The sequence below is a fragment of the Elephas maximus genome, chromosome X (genome assembly GCF_024166365.1).
Source record: "Elephas maximus indicus isolate mEleMax1 chromosome X, mEleMax1 primary haplotype, whole genome shotgun sequence".
Lineage (NCBI taxonomy): Eukaryota > Metazoa > Chordata > Mammalia > Proboscidea > Elephantidae > Elephas > Elephas maximus.
The window spans coordinates 98,524,129-98,547,105 of record NC_064846.1 but is presented as its reverse complement, the minus strand read 5'-3'; the positions used below and the strand labels follow the sequence as shown (position 1 = coordinate 98,547,105).

Sequence of the window (22,977 nt, the reverse complement as noted above, 5' to 3'; positions counted from 1 at the left end):
CTACTGAGGATCCAGAGGGGAGAGACTAAAGTGGTCAGACAACTGGCATGCTGACAGTTGTGCCCCAGCAGAAGCAGCAGAAAGCAACAGCATTGACCTTTGAGAGAATGACAGGATGAGGGCAAAGTGGCCTCACTGGTTGCTGTGTGGGTAGTGCTGTCTCAGAGGAGAGATGAGGGATGTTGAGTGTGGTGGAGGCGTGTCTTTGTGAAGTATGACTGGGGGCTTCTGCAGCCAGTGCCTCAGTTTCTCCCTTTGTTCCAAGGTCTTAACACTTTGCAGGTAAAGTTTTCACTAGCTGCCTTGGAAGATCACCTGTCTGATAGCTTGCTATTTCAGGAGTGTGTGTGAGAGAGAGCGCGCGCAACTGGAGTGCGCTTGAACAAGGGGGGAATTGGGCCATGCCCCAGGACTTGAGCCATCTCTGGCACAAAAGGAGTTAATGGCAGGGACCGCGCCCCCCCGTGTCCGGGCACGCGCAGCGCGCCCCCATGGTGCGCGGGCACAGCAGCCAGGCTGCCGAGCAGATCTCGGGGATTCGGGTGCAGAGCCCTTGGCCTGGAGGCGGTATGGGTGGTCCGCGGCCGGGTTCAGTCGCTCGCAACAGCAACAGCCCGGGGAACAGGTGAGGCCGCCTGCCCCGGTCTCTCATCCTCTAGCTGCCCATGCCTTGCCCCCATCCTATCTTCTCCCAGTCCCGGGCTCCTCCACTTTCCAGCCAGTGCCCCCATCCCTCTCAACCCCATATTCTCCATCAGCACTCCTGACCCCCCAATCCTCCCCTGCTTCTCTTCCTCTTCTCCACCTCCTCCCTAAATCCCCGTATCCCTATCATCCTCCCGCCCTTGGCCCCTATTTCCACAACCAAGCCCGCATGCTCATCAAAATACCGCTACTGAGGGCCCCCAGCCCTATTCCTGAACCCTACTGTACTGCACATTGCCAGTCCCCCCTCCCCCCACAGTGCAGCCCCATCCCCCTTCCATCACAGCATCTCAAAGCCGGGCTCCCTCCCCCACTTTCTGCAGCCCCCCCCCCACGGAGGCCTTTCCCCTATTCTCCCCCATTCTAGTGCAGCTCCGTCCCCCATTACCATTCCAAATCCGCGTAGCCCCCAATAGTTCAGTTCTCAATACCATTCCATTCCTGCACAATGCTCCTTGCCCAATACCGCTTCAGCCCCCAAAGTACACCCAGATGCCATTCTCATTCCCGGCACTGCCACCTCCCCTTGTCTTCCCCCCAGTTGCAAGTTGGACCAGAATGGAGATCAGACAGTGGGTCCTAGGGCACAGAGGGCGTTTGGGGGTCGGTCGGTTTGTCTAGGTGTTCACGGGGGAGGGGCTGCAGAGAATTGACTCAAAGAGGAATGGCATTTGGCATTTTGGCACCGAAGGGTTACTGGAGAGGGAGGCATCCCGAAAGGGTTAATTGAATGCGTGGGGATGAGGCGGTGCTGAGGGGGTTAATGGGGGGTTGCTGGCGGGGAAGCCGTGTGAATGAGCGGTCTGTGCCCCTGAGTTGCCATGGAGACGGTGAATGGGGGGATTGTGTGAACTCAGCTGCGGACTATCCCCCCCATACACACACACACCCACTCCTTCTTGCCCCACCTCCCTACTCCTACCCCTTCCTTCCCTTCCTTCCCCCCATCCGGGTGCATTCTGGGCAGTGTCTGGGATCTTCCCCCCCCATACTTTGCTCCCCATTTCCTCTGAGCCCCCACCCCTTTAGTCACATTGCCCGCCTCCTTCCCTCCTCCCCTCCCTCCCTCCCTCCCTTCCTCCCTCCTTCCCCTCCTTCTTCTTTCTCTTTCATACACGCACACAGACACACACACGCGCGCGCGCGCACACACACACACACATATTCTCATTCCCCTCTTGTGGTGGCCTATTGTCCGGCATTCCGAATCTCCCTCCCCCATCCCTTCAACCAGTTCTTAAAGGAGCAAATCCGAAATCTTAGAAGGCGGGAGAAATGGGGGGAAACTCAATGTGCTTGCGTGCTTGCGTCCGTGGGCGCGCGCGCGCGCGCCTGTGTCCATGTGGGAGCCTCTGTGTGCGCCTGTGTATGTGTGTTGACTGTGCAACTCTGTGTGTCAGAAAACCTGTGTGTCTCTGTGTGTTGCTATTTCTGTTTCTGTCTCCACCTATGTGTCACCATTATGCTGCATGGATATCTCTGGATATTTACCTATGCGGGTGTGTGTGATTATATTTCAGCAAGTCTGTGTGTCTCTCTGAATGTATCTCTGTGCGTCGCTGGCTCTGTGAGGCTGTCTCTCTCCCAATGTGGGATTATGTGAGGGGATCTCTGTGGGTTTGGAATGTATGTCTCCGTGAGTGACTATCACAGTATCTGCGATCCTGGCTTGGTCTCTTACTCGCTCTTTGAGTCTTTGTGAATTTATTTCCATGAGTCTCTGAGTATGTGTCCCCCACACTCTGTTGTTTATTTTACACTGGCTGAGCATCAACAATGCCTAGGTTGCTGGGCAGAATGGTTTCTGCCTCTGTCCTGGCGCTCTATAAATTAGAGATAGGCAATAGAAAGGACTAAAGGCTTCAGGATTTGAGAGCAGTGAGGCCTGAGGCAAATGTAGAGGAAGGGCGTGAAAGGGTCTGGGGACTCTGGCGAATGGCATCCTGCCCCGCCTGAGGGTGAGGGGGCCTCTCTGTGCGACCCTTTGCCTAGCTGCTGCTTTCCATTCTTATGCCTCAGTGTCCCAGAATGAGTTTAACAATCCTACCGACTCCTGATGTGGAGGTCCCTGTGTGGGGCTACCAGGTCCCAGAGGCTAGACAGCTCAGTGTTCACACAGCATGCCCAGTGACCTAAGCTCTATTTCCAGTTCTCCCCACTCCCTGCCACCACATGCAACTCTGGCTCCAGCTGACCCTAATGAACTCCACTGGCTGTGGAGTTGAAGTTGGGGAGTGTGGACTTGCAGTGGCAAAACCTGGTCACTCTGTCAATACCCTTCGATTTTTGCAGCCATGGCCAGGAACACAGAATGGTTCTGACTGGCAGTGGGGATCAGCTCTGAGCCCCTGGAACCCTGGCATGTGAAACTTCTCCTAACTGTAAGGGAATGGCCCAAGCCCAGCAGGTCCCCAAAGATCTACACTGTAGCTCTCCCAGACCCTCTTGGATGACTCATACTTCCCTCTTTCCACAGGCCTGTCTGGCCCTGAGGGGGTCCCCTTTCTGAAGCTGTGGTGCTTGGACAACCTGCTCTCTACGTTGCTAGACACCTATAGGTGTTCCTCGAGAGCTCCGTTTTGAGGTTCAAGTCAGTGTGGCCATGAAGGGGCTGCCTACTGGGCTGGTGCTGTGACCCTGGAGTCTGCCTTTCCTGCCAGTCCCTCTGCCCGGAACATGTGGCTGCGGCTTGGCTCGCCCTTGCTTTCCCTGAGCCCCAAGCCCACAGTTGGCCAAAGCCTGTGCCTCACCCTGTGGTTCCTCAGCTTGGCGCTGAGGGCCAGTACCCAGGCCCCAGCACCCACAGTTAATACTCACTTTGGGAAGCTAAGGGGTGCCCGGGTACCATTGCCCAGTGAGATCCTGGGGCCTGTGGACCAATACCTTGGGGTGCCCTACGCAGCTCCCCCGATCGGAGAGAAACGTTTTCTGCCCCCTGAACCACCCCCGTCCTGGTCGGGCATCCGGAACGCCACACACTTTCCCCCCGTGTGCCCCCAAAACATCCACACAGCTGTGCCTGAAGTCATGCTGCCCGTCTGGTTCACTGCCAACTTGGATATTGTTGCTACTTACATCCAGGAGCCCAATGAAGACTGCCTCTACCTGAATGTCTATGTGCCCACGGAGGATGGTGAGTGCTACAGCCAGGCACTGTGACCTTCCTGCCTCCCGCCTGCCCTTTGTGTTTGTGGCTTGCATGTGGTTGTGTGCCCTGCAGCATGCATCTGTCTGTCTGTGAAAATGCTTCTAACCATCACTCTGCTTGGCCTCCCTCTTTCCCCTCCCTGTTCTTCCCTCTCCCAGCATTGTCCAAGCTCCCATGTGTGAGTGACACTATTGTCAGGAAGGGCCTGGCCAGGCCTGAGAGCTTTGACAAATCTAGGTCCAGAGTTCTGAATGGGGGGTTCCCTGGGGAAGTATGGGTCACTGCTGGCAGCTGTCCACAAGAGGATGCTGGCTCCACTGGGCCCCCCTGTTGCCATTCCACCTGCTTTGAAAGGTGGTAGGTGTGTGTGGCCAAGGGAGCCAAGGGAGTGTGTGTGGGAGGAGGTGGGGAGGCAGCCTGGTGGGCAGTGCTTAGTTGCCTCCTCTTTCACTAGCTGATGCCTCCTCCCGCAGGGGTTACACTAAGGTAAGTGACAGAAACCAGGAGATGGTGGGACAGGCTCTCTGCCATGTGCCCACCTGCAGAGCAGCTCTTGGGGCCTGGGGGCGGGGGGATGCATGTCCCTGGGCAGAGGCCTCCTGTTATTTTTTAGTTTTTTATTCATTTTACAGTAAAGCGGATTTCCAAGGAATGCGCCCGAAAGCCCAACAAGAAAATATGTAGGAAAGGAGGTAGGTAGCGAGCCGGCGGGGAGGGAGAGAGAGAGAGAGAGGGAGGGCTGCTTGCCCACCTGCCCTTGCCCCTGAGGACCCAGCCTTCCTTCAAGTAGCCCAGGCTGGGGGGAGGGGGTGGTGAGCAGGCATAAGCTCCTCCTCATCCAAGGACTCTGGCTGCTTTTCAGGGAGGATGTGGTTGCCTAAGACAGGTTCAGGGCAGAAGCAGCAACCCAGTTTCTTCCAGTCCTTCCAGCCCCAAATTTCACCCTAACGTGTTTGCCAAAGACAGAGCCAGTGGCTCTCTCAGTGACACCTCAGGAGAAACTCCAGGCAGCCAAGATGGAGCCAGAGGCTCCGCCTATTCTAGATGGGTTAAGCCATAAGATCATCCCTCCCATCCTCTTTCCTGGGGTTTAAAAGTCTAGGCTCAACTCTCCTACCCTGAAGCTTAGACCAAACATGTTTACCCAGGCTTAGAAATTCCTGCCACCACTCCCACCATCTCTGTGGCCACAGCATAGCTGAGAGACCCAGACTACTCTAGTGGTAGAACATGGGGGTCTCTAGGAACTACAGACTCTAAAGGAGGCAAGAGATAGTGAATTTTAATTTTACCCTCTTGCTAAGAGGAATTTGTTCCCCTGGATAACCTTTCTTCATGTTCGAATACTTTGTTTTCTGCAACGTGCTTTCATACATACCTCATAAAATCCTCCCCGCATCTCTGGAAGAGTATAAAGCAGAAATGGGTATCCCAATTTTACAATTTTACAAGGGAGTGACTTGCTGTTGCTCAAGGCCATGTGGCTGTTGTTGCAGAGCTGGGACCAGAACCTGAGTCTCTTGACCCTCAGGGCAGTATTCTTTCCACTGTAACACACTGAGGCAAGTCCCATCTGATCATTCCCACCTCCCCAGCTCTGAAAAAAAATGGTGAAATGGAGATGGGTTGGGCAGATTTGGAAACAGTAACCGCCTGAGGGATAGGTGGAAAATCACAGCCTGTTCCCTACAGGCCTTTGGCAGGCACGAAGTTTGTTTTCCTTTCATATCCTAGGGCAGGGTTGCTCGGAATGAGATCGGCAGGGACAGGATGGGACCCCTGGGACGCGATGTTCCCAGACTCTCTGAGGCCATAGTCCAGGAATCCGCACGTTGAGGAGATACCCTCAGTGATTTGATTGAGACCTACTGCCCTACACCCAGCCTAGGACCTCACACAGTAGGCAATCAGTAAACAGTTTTTGCATGAATGAAGAAGCATTGTGGTACTGCATAAAGAGTACAGGTCTGGGAACCAGCTCTGCTGCTAACTCACAGTGAGACCTTAGGCAAATCTTTTCCTTTGAGAACCTCTGTTTCCACATCTGAAGGTGGTTGGGAACTATGCTGGCCTTAGCATACATTAGCCTATAAATGAATTCAGACACCTGCTTCTTTGAGTTGCTTGGTGGGGGAGGGTGACATTAGCATTAACCATTTCTTAAGAAGAATTATCATCTCCCCAGGGTTCCAGTAAGAGCCTAGGGCAGTACAGTTCAGCCCTGGGAATTTGACTCCCTGGGAATTTTGATTAGCCAACTAGAAATCCCCATTCAAATACATTTACCAATCGTGATTGTTGACTATGGGCAAGGCCACGTGCTAGGCGCCATGGGGATGCGGAGGGATGGGAGGTAAAGGAAAGATTTACAAATGACTAAAGGCCTAATCGCCACTCTGAAGAAGCTCCTGTTGTTGTTGTTTTTGTTGTTGTTAGGTGCCATCGAGTCAATTTCAACTCATAGTGACCCCAAGTGACAGAGTAGAGCTGCCCCATAGGGTTTTATTATTATTTTTTTTTTATCTTTACAGGAGCAAATCGCAAGGTCTTTCTCAGGCAGAGCCACTGGGTGGGTTCAAATCATCAACCTTTCAGTTAGCAGCTGAGCACTTAACCGCTGTGCCATCAGGGCTCCTCGCTTAGCATTAAAGCTCAGCTGCTTTCCCTAAGCCCCACAGGCCGAACTGAAAAAGGGGTTCCAGACAGCGTGGGGGAGGGCATTTGGTCATCTAGCTTGTTCAACTTAGTTCCCTCCCTATCCAGGGCTTGTTGGCCTTTTGGAACAGAGGTACAAATCCTGCTTCTGGGGGAAGACCCACACCCAGAGTGTTTTGAGCTTAGAGGTTAGGGTTGTGGTGTGCATAGGTCAGACAGGGCTGGCTTGGTTGGGCTCCTGCAGCAGCTCAGTGTCTGGGGATGGTGGTTGAGTTGGCCTGGGTGAGAGGTGTGGCAGCAAAGCGTTGCTCAGCAGGTACAAAGCTGAAGGAGCAAAGGCACCCTTCGTGGAGGAGGCTGAGACAACGCAGCAACCCAGAAGGGGGGCAAAATGGACACATTGTTAAAGTCCAGGTTGATGGGAAGTGAAGGATTTCCTGGGGAAGGCCTGCCTCACCCCCCACCCCGCCCCCATCAGGTTGGAGTGAATTCATGTTTGGGGATTGTGCGATTTTTTTCAGTTTTGGGCCTGTCCACTGTGTGGGTGATGAGGCCTCATGTTCCACAGGGCTTCTGGCAGATGTTGAGCAGACAACAGGTTCCACTGGAAGTTCAGGAAGCCAGGGACTTTTTCTACCCCTAGGGCTGGGCTCTGGCCCTAGTCAAAAAGCGCTGGCGTACTATGAGAAGGATCTCTGTTTTGATTAGTAACTGTAAGGAAATTCAGTCACCAGACTTCAAACCACTGAGAAAAGGCTATTTGCTGCTCCAGGCTGAGGCAAACTGGTATCAGACACCAGAGGGTAAGCCCTGAGGTACCAGCAGAATTACCTCTTTCCACACACTGACCAGCATCCAGGCAGTAGGTCCTCTTTCTCCACAGCCATTCTCAGCTCCAGGTGTACGTGTAGTCTCCTTAGAACAGGAAGGAGAATTGGTGCTAGCTTGCTCCTAGGTCCTAAATGTCTTCTCTAGTCTCCTTTTTCCTCTCTTCCTCTTCCCTGCACTCCATGCACCACCTCTTTTCTCATCTCCTTCTTCCCTTCCCCTTCCCCCCCTGCCACCAGGTGGCGTGGTGCAGTGGAAAGACCATGAACTTTTGAGTCAAACAGACCTGGGTTTGAATCCCACCTCTGGCACTTCCTAGCTGTGTGATCTTGAGCAAGTCACTTTACTTCTCTGGACCTCAGTTTCCCCATCAGTGAAACAGGAATAAGGATAGTACTTACCTCACTGGGCTGTTAAGAATCCAAGAATATGGTATAAATAGAGCATCTGGCACATGGTAAATATTCGGTATATGGTAGGAGCTACTACCATTATTCCTATCTCTTTGTTTCTCTTGTTGTCCCATTCTCCTTTTCCCCTTTCTTCTTTCCCTCCCTCCCTCTCTGGCTCTCTCTACATCTCAGAGCAATGCTTGCTGCCCTCAGGCCTGGTTCATGTGGGCAGGAACCTCATTTGCTATTAACCAGAGCAGAGGGCCCCAATGAGGAGGACTAGAGGGAAAACTGTATCTCCCATCTTCTCCTGTGGGAATCAGGGTCAGCTGAGGCCCAGCTGAAGCCTGCTCACTGGGCCCAGGTAGTGAGCTCAGGGCTGGAGTCCCTGGTATATATCTCTGCATACATGATGATAAGGCCACCTCTCACCCAGAATAAATCTTTTCCTTGAGTGGGTCTATGGCACTGTGGCCTGGCCTACCTCCTGCTACTTCCTTCCTAACTGGGAAGGTTTGGGGAGTGCCAAGGTAGTTGGTTGAGATAGGCTGTTGGGACAGGGAGGTGGGGCAGGGAGGTGCAGGGAGGCCAGCACAGCAGGGGCCTGCAACACCATCATCCTGATGAAGGTTTGGGCCTCAGCCCACCCATTCCCTCAGTTCTTGCCATCCCTCCTGCCTGTCCTGGGCCCAGGCCCAGAGCTGGCTTGCTGGGCCACACTGCAGTCATGCTGTTTTTGAATTCTCTCTCTGTTTTGTTCTCTGTTCTGTGCTGTTGTGTCTCCCCGTGTCTGGTCCCCAGGATCCGGCGCTAAGAAACAGGGCGAGGACTTAGCGGATAATGACGGGGATGAAGATGAAGGTATTTGGGGGCTGCAGGGAGTGGCGGCTGGTGCATGGCACAGAGCCCCTCCCCCTCTTGACGGGGAGAAGCCCCGTCTGTCTGTCTGTCCGTCCGTTGGTGTGTTTCTGTTCCTGTACGAGGCCGTTGGTCTGTTCATCCATCTTTGGCCTGGTTGGCCACTGGGAGTTTCAGGGTGACAGACACAGCTGACTGGAGCAGAGGACCATAAGCCGAGCCATGGGGAAGGCAACCTCCTTGCCCGGGTTCCCCACCCCTGTCCTCAGTTCTCCAGTAGAAGTGGGCACTGCTGCAGACAGCTTCCTCACCCATCTTTTACAGTTCACGGGCACCTGCCTCTACAGAGCAGCAGGGAGAGAAGGGAGAAGGATGAGCCCAGGGAGGGCAGGGAGAGGCACAAAGGAAGCTGGATGGTGAGGAGATGCCTGTGTTTCACCAAGGAGACACTTGTGTTTCACGGGGAGACTGGCTCCTGGAAAAGTGGTCCAGCAGGGGCCCAGCAGGATGTTAAACTGAGTGGGACAGTGACAGCCAAAGGAGCTGGAGAATAGCACCACCTAGAAACCTCCCCAGCCTTCTCCCAGAAAGAGAGAGATGGTCTCAAGGCCAGGGGCTATGACAGATGCAGGTCAGGCCAGAAAAACTGTGGCTAAATGTCAGGCTGATGCCAGGGCTCCACAGGCCAGTCAGTAGACGGTTTAAGATCCTTGGTGATCGCTGGGCCAGCCTTCCTCCTCGGGAAAACAGATTCCCCGTGTCCTCCTCAGCAGAGAGCATTCCCTTCTGCCTCCAAGCTCTGCCCTGCCCCTCTGCCCCGGAGGGCCCAAATGGCTCAGGTGGGCCCGCTGGTGACTGGTAGGGCTGTGCTGATGTGGTAGAGAGTGTTGGTCCAGCTCACAAAGTGAAAGGCTACAGGCAGAGGTGATCAGGCCTGAAGCCTTCTCTTGACTTCCCAGCCCCAACACTGTGCTACTCAGGCTTGGGAGTATCCACTTGATGGTCCCTTGTTGAATGGCCTCTGGGGAGGCTCCATCTTCATCTTAATCCTAACGGGGGATTGACTCTCTCATTCCTACTTCTGCCCCTTTCCTCATCCCCATCCTCAGTGTTTCCAGTTAAGTCTGACTGATGCCCAGGGAGAATGGAGTAAATGGGCACATGGCTGAGAAATCATGTCAGTAAGGTGCCCCCCCCACCCCATCTCTGCCATTCACTCCCGTTTCCCCACATCCTTCCTTGTTCCCTCCCTGTGCCACCCCTTATTCCCACCCCTCTTGTCTCTGTCTGCACTGGGGGTCCAGCTGCTGCCACTGGCCATATTTCCATGTAACTGATCTAGTCTTGGGGGTTTCAGGGCTCCCCAGCCCCTGCTCTCTAAAGCCATATCAGGTCCCAGGACTCCTGCGTGCCCAAGGGCAGGGACTCACTTGGTTCCAGCTAAGGGACCAGCCCTTCTTCTTCCTGCTGCCACCCACCCCCAGGGCCCAGTTGTGGCCCACCTAAGCCTAGCTGTATCAGGTATCCCTGGCTGTCTTCAGCTAGGAGGCACTTGAAACCAAAGTCTTTAAAAATATCACTGAAGTCCATCTGTCCCTGCCTGATGTTTGAGCTCCAGGCAGAGCAGCCTCATGAGTCCTGCCCTCAGGGATGGCAGTGATGTCCTGGCACCTGGAATAGCTTTGCTGCCCGCACCGCCCCCCAGGGATGGTGGGGGTGCAAGGGCATCCTACCCAGCCTATGTCTCACCCCTTCTCCTTACAGACATCCGGGACAGTGGCGCTAAGCCCGTCATGGTCTACATCCATGGTGGCTCTTACATGGAAGGGACAGGCAACATGATTGATGGCAGTGTCCTCGCCAGTTATGGCAACGTCATCGTCATCACCCTCAACTATCGAGTTGGGGTGCTAGGTATGGTTCTTTGCCAGGTGCTCTCAAAGGAGAAGGAAAGAATGCTAGGGAGTTAAGAACAGGTGGCCTTGGTTCTCTAGCTGGTGCTTCTTTGGCAACACATAGCCAAAGTGTTGTTATCTAGTGGCCCCTACCCAAGTGCTGGGAGCTTCTCTGTATCCTCGAGCCCTTTCTTGGAATGTTTAGACACCACTGGGAAGTCAGTTCAAACTTGACACCTTCTCTTAGGTCCCAAGCCCAGTCTCTGCTCCCAGATTTTTGCTTTTTTGTAGGCTGAGTTTTGTAGGGTCCGTAAGTGTTCTAGTGTCCTGACCTCATCCTTACACATCCAACCCCAAATTCCTACACACCCCACACATACACAAATACTCCTTCTCACCCACTGCCATCAAGTTGATTCCAACTCATAGTGACCCTGTAGGACAGAGTAGAACTGCCCCAGAGGCTTTCCAAGGCTGTAATCTTTACAGAAGCAGGCTGCCACATCTTTCTCCTGCAGAGCGGCTGGCAGGTTCAAAATGCTGACCTTTTGGTTAGCAGCTGAGTGCTTAACCACTGCACCGCCAGGGCTCCTTAATAGTCCTTCTAACCAACCACATATCCAGACTCACATACCCTCACATATCCACACATTCACACCGCATGTATACAACTATTTCTCACTCCCATATATACTCATATACATATATACTCCACATTCACATCTATAGACCCCCACACATACACACATTCTCATACACACTACACACACACATGCACACACTCATATACAACTATACACTCCAACATCCATATGCCACACACACAGACTTCTTTCACCTTCCATATACACACATACATTCCCATATACTCCTCCCTCCACATCTCTATATCCACATCTATACTCATACACGACACATATCCATACTCACACTTTCCTCTACCCCCATGTATACTCCTTACACAGACTTCACACCCTGCACATCCACGTCCACACACAAACATCACACATATATAACCTATACATTCACACCTTACATGTACATATTCCTTCCGCCCACCTAAACACATATACATGTATTTCCAAACATCCCCACTTCTGCGTTCACGCCACACACTCACATACTATACACATATACACATTTCCTTCACCTTTCCCAGGTATACACAAACCAGTATTCTCCTCCCTATACATATATACCCGTACCTGCACGTCCACATCTTCCAACCCCATGCATATACAAGTACTCCTCCCACATATAAACACACACATCCCGTACCCCTACACCCCTGCTTCCACATCTCTACACACATCCTATAAACTATACTTACATGTCCCCTCCCCACACAGACCCCACCGCACATATACCCACACATACGCACACACACATACACACTTTTCCCATACGTACACCCTACATCTACACTCAATACATACATATATACGTATTTTCCCACCCCACCCCACAACTATATACACAGCCATACATCAATACCTGTCATCCATATGCATACACATACACAACTCTGCCCACCCCCAACTTCACTCCTGTACATCCTACACTTACATATCCCACACATATACAAACACACGTTCCTTCTACCTTCTCCACACATATAGCCCCATACATTCCCACTCCGTCACACACACGTATTCCTACCCATGCACGCCCAACCTCACACATACCCATATGCCCTTACCCATAACATACTCTGCTGTTCACAAGCTATCGGTGATTTAGGCTGCCCCCTCTACCCTGTACCTTCCTTGGTATTGAGGTCTTGAGGTAAATAAGTACCTCAGAGAGGGTGACCAAGCATACAGAGCCTTGCTCCCTTTTAGATGCTCACTCAAGCCTCAGGGGACATATGGAGCCTCACACCCTGTAGTGGCATAAAGAAGCCAACTTCTTGCCCAGAGGGTTTGTATCCTCAGAGTTCTAGTGGGAGTCTAGGCTGTTTGTTAGGTCTACAGGCCTAGGTGCTGAACTAGCAGTTAGGCATGCCTTACTCCATGCCCCACTGGCTGACAGGACCTTATTTTACTTTGTTGTCCAGTATATTGCTCTGCTAGTTCCAATCCCAGAGGCCGTGGTGTTGCATTTCACTTCTGGGTGTGATTATATGTGCAGAATGGCAATCTCCTCTTGACCGCGGTATAAACCTTTCATACGATGTAAAATGGGAAGATAACTTTTTTGGGTTCAGATTGGAGAAATTATATTCCCTGAAAGAAGTGGAGCCTGTGTCCCCTTCAGTGGTACCTGGGATACCAAGTATGGGGCATACTGGACATCTACCTAGTCTCTTAACAGCCTGGTGGGCTTTGGATTTTGTGGTTCTGCCACTGCTCTTCTGTCCTCTTGAGTGACCTCAGATATCATGGAAAGGCTCTCATAAGCTGTTCTGTTCTGTTGAGGAAGGAGATCAGAGTCTACAGTAAAGTAGGTGCCATGAAGGTGTCTGCAAGCCATACACTCAGACTGCACAGTTGCTTAAAGAGTAACTACTACACAAACATCATCACAGGCAGATATACAGACAGACTTACGCAGTAGTCGGAGGCCAAAAGTAATTTTTAGCTACTTTCTTTTTTTGGTTAGAGCGATAGAAAACGTTCAACTCAGATGCTTTTTAAAATTACAAATTCAAAGCTCAATAAAGTTTATTGAAAAGAACAGAAAATACTAACAATATGCTTCAGTTCCCTATAGTAGGAGCAGCTAGAGATGGAGGAGGAGAGAGAGTGGAGGAGAGGGGAAGAGAGAGAGAGAAAGTAAGGGAGAGAAGAAAAGGAGGGGGGAGAAAAAAGAGAGCAAGAGCAACAGTGGGAAAGGAGGCGGAGAAGAGACAGGAGACAGACTCACAGGACTCGAAGTGGCAGTTGGGAGCTGTGGGCTGCACAGAAAGCTGTTACTGGTGCACTCCCTATGATAACCTGATCCACTGATTTTACAACCCTTCAACTGCTCTAATCCTCTATCAGAAGTTCTTGACCTTTTTTGGAGCCATGGACCCCTTTGTGATTCTGATGAAAGCTATGAAAATTTATAGAAACAATTTCATGGACCCTCCCCCCGGCCCCCCAAGCTCATCCATAAAACTTGGGTTAAGACCCACCACTTTACAACGTCCTCTCATTTGTATAACCAGAGCGGCACATCTGGGGGATAAGAGTATTATTCTCTGGCTTATATAGTTAATAATCAAAATAATATTACCCAAACCTCAGAAGGAGCCATCAACTGAGACTCGGTCTGAAGTTCCCCATCCATTCCTGTGTACCCTTCAGTCCCTGTTCTGGAACATAAATACAATCAATAAGCCACTGATTAGATTCTGGGTACATACAAGATGTTTTTGTCTCTTGGCACCAGATGTAGAACATGGGTTTGTCCCTGACGCTTGGGGATTTTGCCGTGTAACTGGAGGCTTTGTTGTTGTTTACCAAAGAATTCAAGAACAGGTGGCCAGTTTTGGACCCTGATTACATGCATTAATTTACCCTCCCTCCCATCAGCCTCTCCACAGCACTGAGCCCAAGCACTCTAAGGTGCTTCTGTAAACATCTAGGGTGACTCACACATGTTGAGAATGTCACAGGCTAATCCACAGATCCCTCCAAAACGGAGAGGTAGCTATGATTTGAAATGCCCCCACTGGGCTTGGGGCCAACAAAAGGATATAGGATATAGGATGTAGCTACCCCTGGGCTGAGCAGTAGGGGCTTGCCAAGTTTTATTCTGAGTCCCAGAATTTAATCCTATATCCTTGCTCAGGTGCCCTTCAAACTGAAAACCTGGTATATGTCAGGCCTCGAGTGACACAAATATCTGGTTTTGATACCGTCTGCCAGACCCCCTTGTCTTCTGCTGACAAGCAGTTTACCATGTACCACAGTGTAAACCTGGGCCCAAGGAGACTGGCTCAGGTTTATACTGACAATTTATGGAGTTTGGTATTTCACCCATTCTCACATGGCTTCTGTGGATGGCTGAGTTACTGGGGGACTAGCAGAGAGTGACCGCTCTCCCTGACTGCCAGGTTTTGTGTGCTTGTAGTTGGTTGCCTATACTGTATCATCTACCTGAGCCTGTTGGATGTAGTACTTCAGGCAGGACCCTTGTATCATCCACATGCTTCAATGCCCTTTATCCCGAGGTTGGTGGGATTCCCAGGAGCAGACAGTGATAGTCGAATCCTCCACCCAGCTCTTTTAGGCCTATGTTCCTCATCCCGTAAATCAGTATAAGTTGGAGACATATTTGACACATTTCACCAAATGATGCCTTGGCAAAGGCCGAAGCCAAGTCTGCTATTGCTCAAGTGAGAGAAAAGGAAAAGAGAATATGGCACAAGGTGAAAGTAGGGAGGGAGGGCAGATGGGTTAAGAGAAGCACATAGTGCCTTTTGCTCAAGGGTCTCAAGGCTTGGACAGTTAGGTTAGATTTTGGTCAGCATAGTTTTGAAGACTCACAGGAGCAGCTTAAGTTTGTGAATGGGCCAGGCAAAGGGGAAGCTGGTTTCCTTGTCTAGAGGAACAAGGGCTCCTCCGTTCATCCTCTTTTAAGCCTTCTCTAATTCCTTCTCATTTCCTCCTCTGGAACCTGGGGCTAAAGAGGGCTTGTGACTAGTCCTGGGAGGAATAACTAAGTACTTTACATACTTGATTGCACCAAAGGCAAATTAATAACACACTTGAAGAGGGTGAAATTAGCTCTTCTGCAGAAGCTAGATACAGAAGGACTTGAGAAAGACAGTGATGAGGTCTTGTGCCTGTTTGGGTCTACTTGAAATCAGTTTCTGCCTGTAGACTGCCAGGACTGCTAAAGAGCTTTCTCTGAGCTGTGGGAGCCTCCTCAAACGTGGCCTCGCAGAAAGTTGATTCCAGGTGCTTTGAATGAGCTTTTAACTGTGGAGTCAAAAAACACCAATCCAGGTATGGGTTTCCAATGTGTAGGAGCACTACAATTACCCACCTGGAAAGAACCCTTCGGGAAGCCTAGGGCCGGAGAAGACTGAGCCTTCCAAGGAGCCTAAGGAGAAGGAAAGAGAGATGAAATAAGATAGCAGGATCTGTCTAAAATGGAAGTGCGGGGGGGATATAGGACATCTCTGTAGGATAGCCAGCAGGTGGGTGGGAAGGTAGTCTCCATGGTAACAAGTCTCCACAGCAGCAAATCCCAGCAGGTGGGTGGGAAGCTAGTCTCCATGGTGACATGTCTCCTCAGCAGCAAATCCCAGTGAGTGGGCGGGAAGACTTGTTTCTGTGGTAACGTACTGCACTGACTTCCCCCTTCGCCATCAGACCAAAGAGAAGGGCTAACCCAGTAGTTTTCCAACTTTAGCAGGCATCAGAATCACCTGGAGGGCTTGTTACAGATTGCTGGGCCCCACTGCCAGAATTTCTGATTCATTAGGCTTGGGAGGAAGGGGAATAAGGACCTGCCCTAAGAATGAAGGGAAGAGGCTAATCTGAGGCCCTGGAAAGAAGTGGAGATGGATTCATTTGTACAGGAAATGCAAGGAGAGCTTAGAGATTGCTGCCTCTTGGGATCTTCAGTTCCTATAATGTGCTAAGCATGTCCTCATGTTCATTTTATCCTTGTTACAACCATATGAGGTATTTTTATCCCTATTTTACAAAAGAGAAGACTAGGACCCAGTGATTTTAAAATAACTTGCCTATTTTTTTTTAAGCTACATGGCTAATAAATGATAGATCCAGGATTCAAACTCAGAACTATCTGACTCCGAGGTCCCTGCTCTTTCCATTCTTTCTTGCCAGGTACTAGGGTAATGTCCCCAGATCGTACATCAGAGCAGAGGATGCTGAGTTCTGGCAGTTTGCAGTTCCTGCACTTTAAGTCTCCCAACAGGAGCCATTCACTTCACATGACCTGGAGATTCCTCATGCCAAATGGGATAATGGATATGGGGCAGGGAGCCAATCACTCCTGTGTTGATGATGCTGGACCTTGTAGAAAGGAACAACAGTTCGTTAGCTGGGTGGAGAGAGCTACACCGAAGGCACATCCTCTGTCCTTGCCTTCGCCCAACTTCTACCTCCCATCATAACCTGAGTCGTTGATCCCTCCACCTTTACTGTCTCCATGCACTTTGTTGAATCCAGGTTTCCTGAGTACTGGAGATCAGGCTGCCAAAGGCAACTATGGGCTCCTTGACCAAATCCAGGCCCTCCGCTGGGTGAGCGAGAATATTGCCTTCTTTGGTGGAGATCCCCGCCGTATTACTGTCTTCGGCTCTGGCATTGGTGCATCCTGTGTTAGCCTCCTCACACTGTCACATCACTCTGAGGGTGAGTAGCTTGTGGAGCAAAACATGAACTAGAAAAGTGCTGGCTGCCCACTCTGAACCTCAGGACTTCCAGGCTCGAGAATGCCCGGCTCCATGGCCCGGGAGTTCCCAGGGGAATCAACCTGCCTCTTCTACCAGCTCAATAGCCCTTTGAGGGAAAAGTGGAAGGGAAATGTTTCTCTGGAGAAAGGAGGAATTCTCCCAATGTGAAATAGGGAAGGAGAGAGCCCCATTTATATCCTGAGAAAGCACGATTCTCCCTTTGACATGGGAGTCTTATTTGGGAGAGTGAGAGTAGAATGCCCCTCTCTGAAGGGACAATAGTTCTTTTTGGGCAGGGGAAATCTTTCAATTTGGTAAGGGCACATTACTTTAGAGTATGGGCCTAGGATGGAAATTAGTTCCTATATGTAAGAAACACTCATTCTTTGCCTTTCTCTCTGAAGAACAAGTCTGTACAAGAGAGGAAATGTGCTTGAGGGAGGAGGTGGGTCTGAAGTGAGGATCACTAACCTGTGAAGTGGGTTTCTTCTGAGGGACTGTGATCAATTATCAGACTCCAGACCTCCTCCAGGGCTATGCATCCCACCTAAGGGACACTTTCATTTTCAGACTCTCTCCTTGCAGTGGGTCCCTCTGCCAATTAACTCTTCCAAGGGGGCCAAATCAGCCCTTTTTTGCTTGAAAGGAAATGTTCCCTCCAACTCTGGACTATAGAGAACATTCTGTCACTGAGAAGAATAGCTGAGCTTCTCACAAAGAAAAAATCTTCCTTAAATAGGTGCCCTTCTCTGAAGTAAGGGAATCCGTGAGCGGGGACAGGTTTTTTCACTGAAATTGATCCCTAAGAGTTAGTGATATTCTCACAGGAAGACTTTCAGTCTCTCTTTGAAGAAGGTCTATCTCTCAGAGAGAAAAATCACATTCTCTGACCTAGAAATTCTCTCTGTCCCTCCAGGGACTGCCCTGGTGAGAGAAGACTAAGGTGGGATCTGCGTCTCCAAAGAGGGAGAAGGTGTTTCTAGGTGACAGTAGTGGGAGCAGGAATCCCCTTTACTCGCACAGGGGGGTGAAATGACTGGCTGGAAAGGTGCCTCTGTCTCAAAAGAGGAACGGTGCTTCCTCTGATTGGGGACTATTTCCCTGGGAGAAGTCCTTTTCTGGAATAATGCTATAATCTATCTCAGAAGGAGCCTGTGTCTCTGGAGGCCTGGCTTCTTTAAAGATTTGCTCTCTCTGTCTGTAATTGACTCATAGAGAATAATATTTAGAAAAACGAGGCTCTCTCTTAAATATTAATCTATATTTCTTGCCCTCTCTTTCCTCCCAAACAAACTTAGAGGAATGGAATTTTGTGTGTGAGGGCCAAATTCTCTCTCTTGGGAATGTTAAAAAAAATTAATGTTAGGGCCACTCAAAAGAATTACATACTCTTTTTCCTAAAAGGGGAAGAATCATCTTCTTTTTGAGTTTGGGAGACTGGTTCCCTCTCAGCTAGAGGAAAATCTTGATCTGAGGCATCAGTAGCCTTGGTAAAAGGAATCTCTCCTCATGGAGACAACAGACTGGGAGAGAACATTCATTTCCTGGAGACCTTCAGACCCCAAGGCCTTTGCCCTGGGGATCCTTCACCAAAATCCCAGAATGTGAAGCTCTCTCCTGACTGCATTTCTCATCTCTCATGAAAAAGGCTCCTTTGTGGTGTAAGCGGCAGCTCCCTGGTAGTGAGCTGGCACAGAGCTGGACCCAGCTGGGCAGGAAGCAAGAGGGGAAGAGACAACAAGAGATAAAGAGAGGGGGCATAAGGGAGCTGATGTCTGGGATCCAAGAGGTTAATTCATCCTGGCAGTTCCTTAACCCCCAAGCTACCAACCATAGCACTAGGGCGTGGAAGCAGTGGAAGAACCAGGCAGGGGGCCAATCAGGGAAGGGGCATAGCAGCCCTTCCTCTGGTCCTAACCCATCATCCCCAGCCAAAAGAGTCATTCATTCCTCCTTTCTAGGCCATTTAAACCACAGGGCAGCCTCAGTAACAAAGGAGTGAAAAAGCATTTTATTTGTTCCTCCGGGACAGGCAAGGGAGGCCTAGGGTGTGGGGGACACAACAGATCTGACCTGGTGCTACCTGTCTTCTGTAGGGCTTTTCCAGAGGGCCATCATTCAAAGTGGTTCTGCTCTATCCAGCTGGGCTGTGAACTACCAACCAGTGAAGTACACCAGCCTGCTGGCAGACAAGGTGGGCTGTAACGTGCTAGACACAGTGGACATGGTGGACTGTCTTCGGCAAAAGAGTGCCAAGGAGCTGGTAGAGCAGGACATCCAGCCAGCCCGCTACCATGTGGCCTTTGGCCCTGTGATTGATGGTGATGTCATTCCTGATGACCCTGAGATCCTCATGGAACAGGGCGAGTTCCTCAACTATGACATCATGCTAGGTGTCAACCAGGGTGAGGGTCTCAAGTTTGTGGAAGGGGTGGTGGACCCTGAGGATGGTGTCTCTGGCACTGACTTTGACTATTCAGTCTCCAACTTTGTGGACAATCTGTATGGCTATCCCGAGGGTAAGGACACCCTACGGGAGACCATCAAGTTCATGTACACAGACTGGGCAGACCGTGACAACCCTGAGACCCGCCGTAAGACACTAGTGGCACTCTTCACTGACCACCAGTGGGTGGAGCCCTCAGTGGTGACCGCTGATCTGCATGCCCGTTATGGCTCACCTACCTACTTCTATGCCTTCTACCATCACTGCCAGAGCCTCATGAAGCCTGCCTGGTCAGATGCAGCTCACGGGGATGAAGTACCCTATGTTTTTGGGGTCCCTATGGTAGGCCCTACTGACCTCTTTCCCTGCAACTTCTCCAAGAATGACGTTATGCTCAGTGCTGTCGTCATGACCTACTGGACCAACTTTGCCAAGACTGGGTAAGGAGATATGGGGATTCTTCTTCTTTGGGACCCCAGCATGCCCTCTGCTTCTCTATCCAAACCTCTTCCCTTATCTCCCTTCCTAAGAGCATCCCAAAATCTTGCTTCATAACCCCTCACTCCACTTCTTACTGTCCCCCACTCAAGTCTTTCATGCCATTTTCCTTACCTCAGAACTTACGTTGAGGCTCAGAACTTGGTTAGCATTAGGACTGAGCAGGAGTGAGAGTTACTGGCAGAACTATGGGATTCAAGGTTAGAGGGTCAGAGAAGTGGGAATAAAGTACATTCAAAAAGAGCCTTTAAAGGGCCCTCGAGAAAACCGGGCATCCGAAAAGATTGATGGGTGCTCAGTAGCATGTGAGAAGAAAAAGCATCTATAGCCTACTCTTAGAGGATGAACGCAGGGAAGGGTGAGATGGTTTCCTCGATGGCATGGGGAATACAGGAGTTCATGCTGTGGGGAAAGAGGACATATGGACAGAGGGAGGAACCCTGCAAAAGACAGAAATGGTGGGAAGTTTTGGACTGGGGAGGAGGTTTAGGGGTGGGTATGAGAAGAAGAATGCTGGGCCCTTGTCTCATTCAGGTAGAGTGGTGACCCCAGATTTCCATGTGGTATTTCAGGGATCCCAACAAGCCGGTCCCCCAGGATACCAAGTTCATTCACACCAAGGCCAACCGCTTTGAGGAAGTAGCCTGGTCCAAATACAACCCCCGAGACCAGCTCTACCTTCACATCGGGCTGAAACCAAGGGTCCGTGACCATTACCGGGCCACTAAGGTGGCCTTTTGGAAACACTTGGTGCCCCATCTATACAACCTTCATGACATGTTCCACTATACGTCCACAACCACCAAAGTGCCGCCCCCGGATACCACCCACAGCTCCCACATTACCCGCAGGCCCAATGGCAAGACATGGAGCACCAAGCGGCCAGCCATCTCACCTGCCTACAGCAACGAGAATGCCCAAGGGTCCTGGAATGGGGACCAGGATGCAGGGCCACTCCTTGTGGAGAACCCTCGTGACTACTCCACTGAATTAAGTGTCACCATCGCTGTGGGGGCCTCCCTCCTGTTCCTTAATGTTCTGGCCTTCGCTGCCCTGTACTACCGTAAGGACAAACGGCGTCAGGAGCCTCTGCGGCAGCCTAGCCCTCAAAGGGGTGCTGGGGCCCCTGAATTGGGAGCTGCTCCTGAGGAGGAGCTGGCAGCATTGCAGCTGGGCCCCACCCATCATGAGTGTGAGGCAGGTCCCCCCCATGACACACTGCGCCTCACGGCACTGCCTGACTACACCCTGACCCTGCGGCGCTCCCCTGATGACATCCCACTCATGACCCCCAACACCATCACTATGATTCCTAACTCCCTGGTAGGGCTGCAGACATTGCACCCCTATAACACCTTTGCCACAGGGTTCAACAGTACTGGGCTGCCCCATTCACACTCCACTACCCGGGTATAGCTCCAGCCTGGAGCACAGCCTGTCTCTCCGCTCACTCCCTCCCAGATCCACCAATACATGCACACACAGACACACACACACAGATACACATACAGACATATATGTATAAACACGCACTCACAGCCTACGGCAGACCCACCTGCACAAACAGACAGATGTGGACATGCACCTGCATATACAAAAACACAAATACTGAAATAAACCTGAGCAAACCCTTCAAATGGGGATGCAAAAAAGTCCTTGGTAAATTGAGGACTCACGGAACAACAGCTGAAGCCAGCTCCCTGAGCCTGACCACAGACACCCCTGGGGGGCCTGAAAGCAACGGCTGGACGCCCCCTTGGTGCTCGCCTTCGGCCTCTCTTGGAACTGCACCACCAACCCACTCCAGACTTGGGAGCTTTAAAGAGCAGAGTAGCTCTTCCTCCCCTAGACTTGGTCTTTTTCTGGGTCTTGTTTTTGTTGATTTTTTAAAATTTTTGGATCAAATGCTTCTCCAACCCGTGAGTGAAAAGAGGCTCTGGAATGGAGGGTGCCAGGCTCAGGTCTCTCTGGCTCTGGAGCCACCAGTGTGCACACAATCAGACCGAGGGTCAGAACCCCCAAGGATGAAACAGATGTGAGGAAGACCATGGGGTGGAAAGAGGAAGGGGCTAATGATGGATGGAGTTGAAGGGCCATAGGAGAGAGCCCTCCAGCCATCTCTATGCCCCTTTGGAGGGCTGTGGAGCCTGCAGGGTAACGTGCTCACCTCAAAGCCAGCAGCACTGGCCTGGCTAGACCAGGGGACCCTAGATTTGGTGAATGAGTTTCTGTCACTATTGGGCCCCTGGGCTCTGCCTCTGCCCTTGGGGTAACGCTATCAGAAATTCACCCCATTTTCTTTACAGAGTCTCTTTTGTGTCTGTCATTTCTCTTTCAAAAAGATGGTGTTTTTTGTTGTTGTTGGCTTTTTTTTTTTAAAGAAAAGTTCTTAAAACACTAACGGAAACCCATGGAGTTTGTCCTTTGTAAAAATTTTAAACACAGTGTCTTGATATAAAAATAAAAAATCCAGTTAGTACTCCCAACCTGCCTCCCTTGCACAGGCCTTGCCCCAACAGACCTCCAAGCAGGGTGCCTTGTGGCCTAGAAATTAGGCATTCTCCCTCTGCCTCTCTTCAGTTGATACAAGTCTGAGCATCACTCTGCTGGCCCCCTGCACAAAGGCCTCACCAATCTTAATCAAGCTGCTGTCTCTGCTTCCCCCACCCCCATGCTCTGGGTTCCTGCAGCTGAAGCCTTCTCTCAGCACCTTGGGCCTCCTTATGAAACAACAAAAATAATACTTCCTTCTCTACTTCCACTGCTGCTGCCTCGTCTGCACCACCACCATCGCCACTACCCTGCCGCCATCCCAGACTGGGGGCTGCGAGGAGGTTTGACCTCTAACATGCTGAAATTCTTTATTGTATCTGAATCAAGTGCGGCATCAGACATGTGGACTCCCGGTCCTTGGGAGACAGACAGAGCAGGGCTACTCTCCTTTCCCAGGGACACTTGTTTCCTGTTCTGTGAATTAGAATTGGAAAAGTCACTGGGGCCCTGGGAGCGATTTCTCTCCAGGATTGTGATCAGAGACTCCCTGACAAAGCTGGGGGACAGGTTCAGTGGGGCCCCACAAGGTTAGCATTATGGTATTTCATATTATTCTCAGTGACTCGAAGAATTGGACTAGGAGTCTGCTCATCAAGTATGACATTTAGGCAGGTCTGCTGACACCTCAGAAACCAGGAATA

General features: G+C 51.0%; 1 protein-coding gene and 1 long non-coding RNA gene across 6 annotated transcripts in view; one reads left to right on the top strand and one right to left on the bottom strand.

The window, feature by feature from the left end:
- Positions 1–22,977, bottom strand: part of LOC126068934 (uncharacterized) — a 32,446-nt gene that overhangs the window by 833 nt on the left and 8,636 nt on the right. Inside the window, exons 3-4 of one of the 2 annotated variants that reach the window (XR_007515776.1) lie at positions 15,459–15,515; positions 12,873–12,890 (exon numbers count right to left, since the gene is read on the bottom strand). The exons of the other annotated variant lie outside the window; for it this stretch is intronic. This is a non-coding gene — a long non-coding RNA (uncharacterized LOC126068934). Of the gene's footprint in view, positions 1–12,872; positions 12,891–15,458; positions 15,516–22,977 lie in introns of those variants that run through there. 2 annotated transcript variants of the gene reach the window in all.
- NLGN3 (neuroligin 3) lies at positions 488–22,507 on the top strand. Of its 4 annotated transcripts, none has more exons than XM_049871668.1 (8): positions 488–625; positions 3,182–3,838; positions 4,486–4,545; positions 8,530–8,589; positions 10,351–10,500; positions 16,613–16,798; positions 18,936–19,725; positions 20,356–22,507. In XM_049871668.1, the coding sequence occupies exons 2-8, from the start codon at positions 3,382–3,384 to the stop codon at positions 21,197–21,199; spliced, it is 2,547 nt and encodes an 848-aa protein (XP_049727625.1). In that variant the 5' UTR covers positions 488–625; positions 3,182–3,381; the 3' UTR covers positions 21,200–22,507. The 4 variants fall into 4 exon arrangements, with proteins under 4 accessions (XP_049727625.1, XP_049727627.1, XP_049727628.1 ...); XM_049871669.1 differs by lacking the exon at positions 488–625 and adding an exon at positions 3,004–3,086; XM_049871670.1 differs by lacking the exon at positions 4,486–4,545.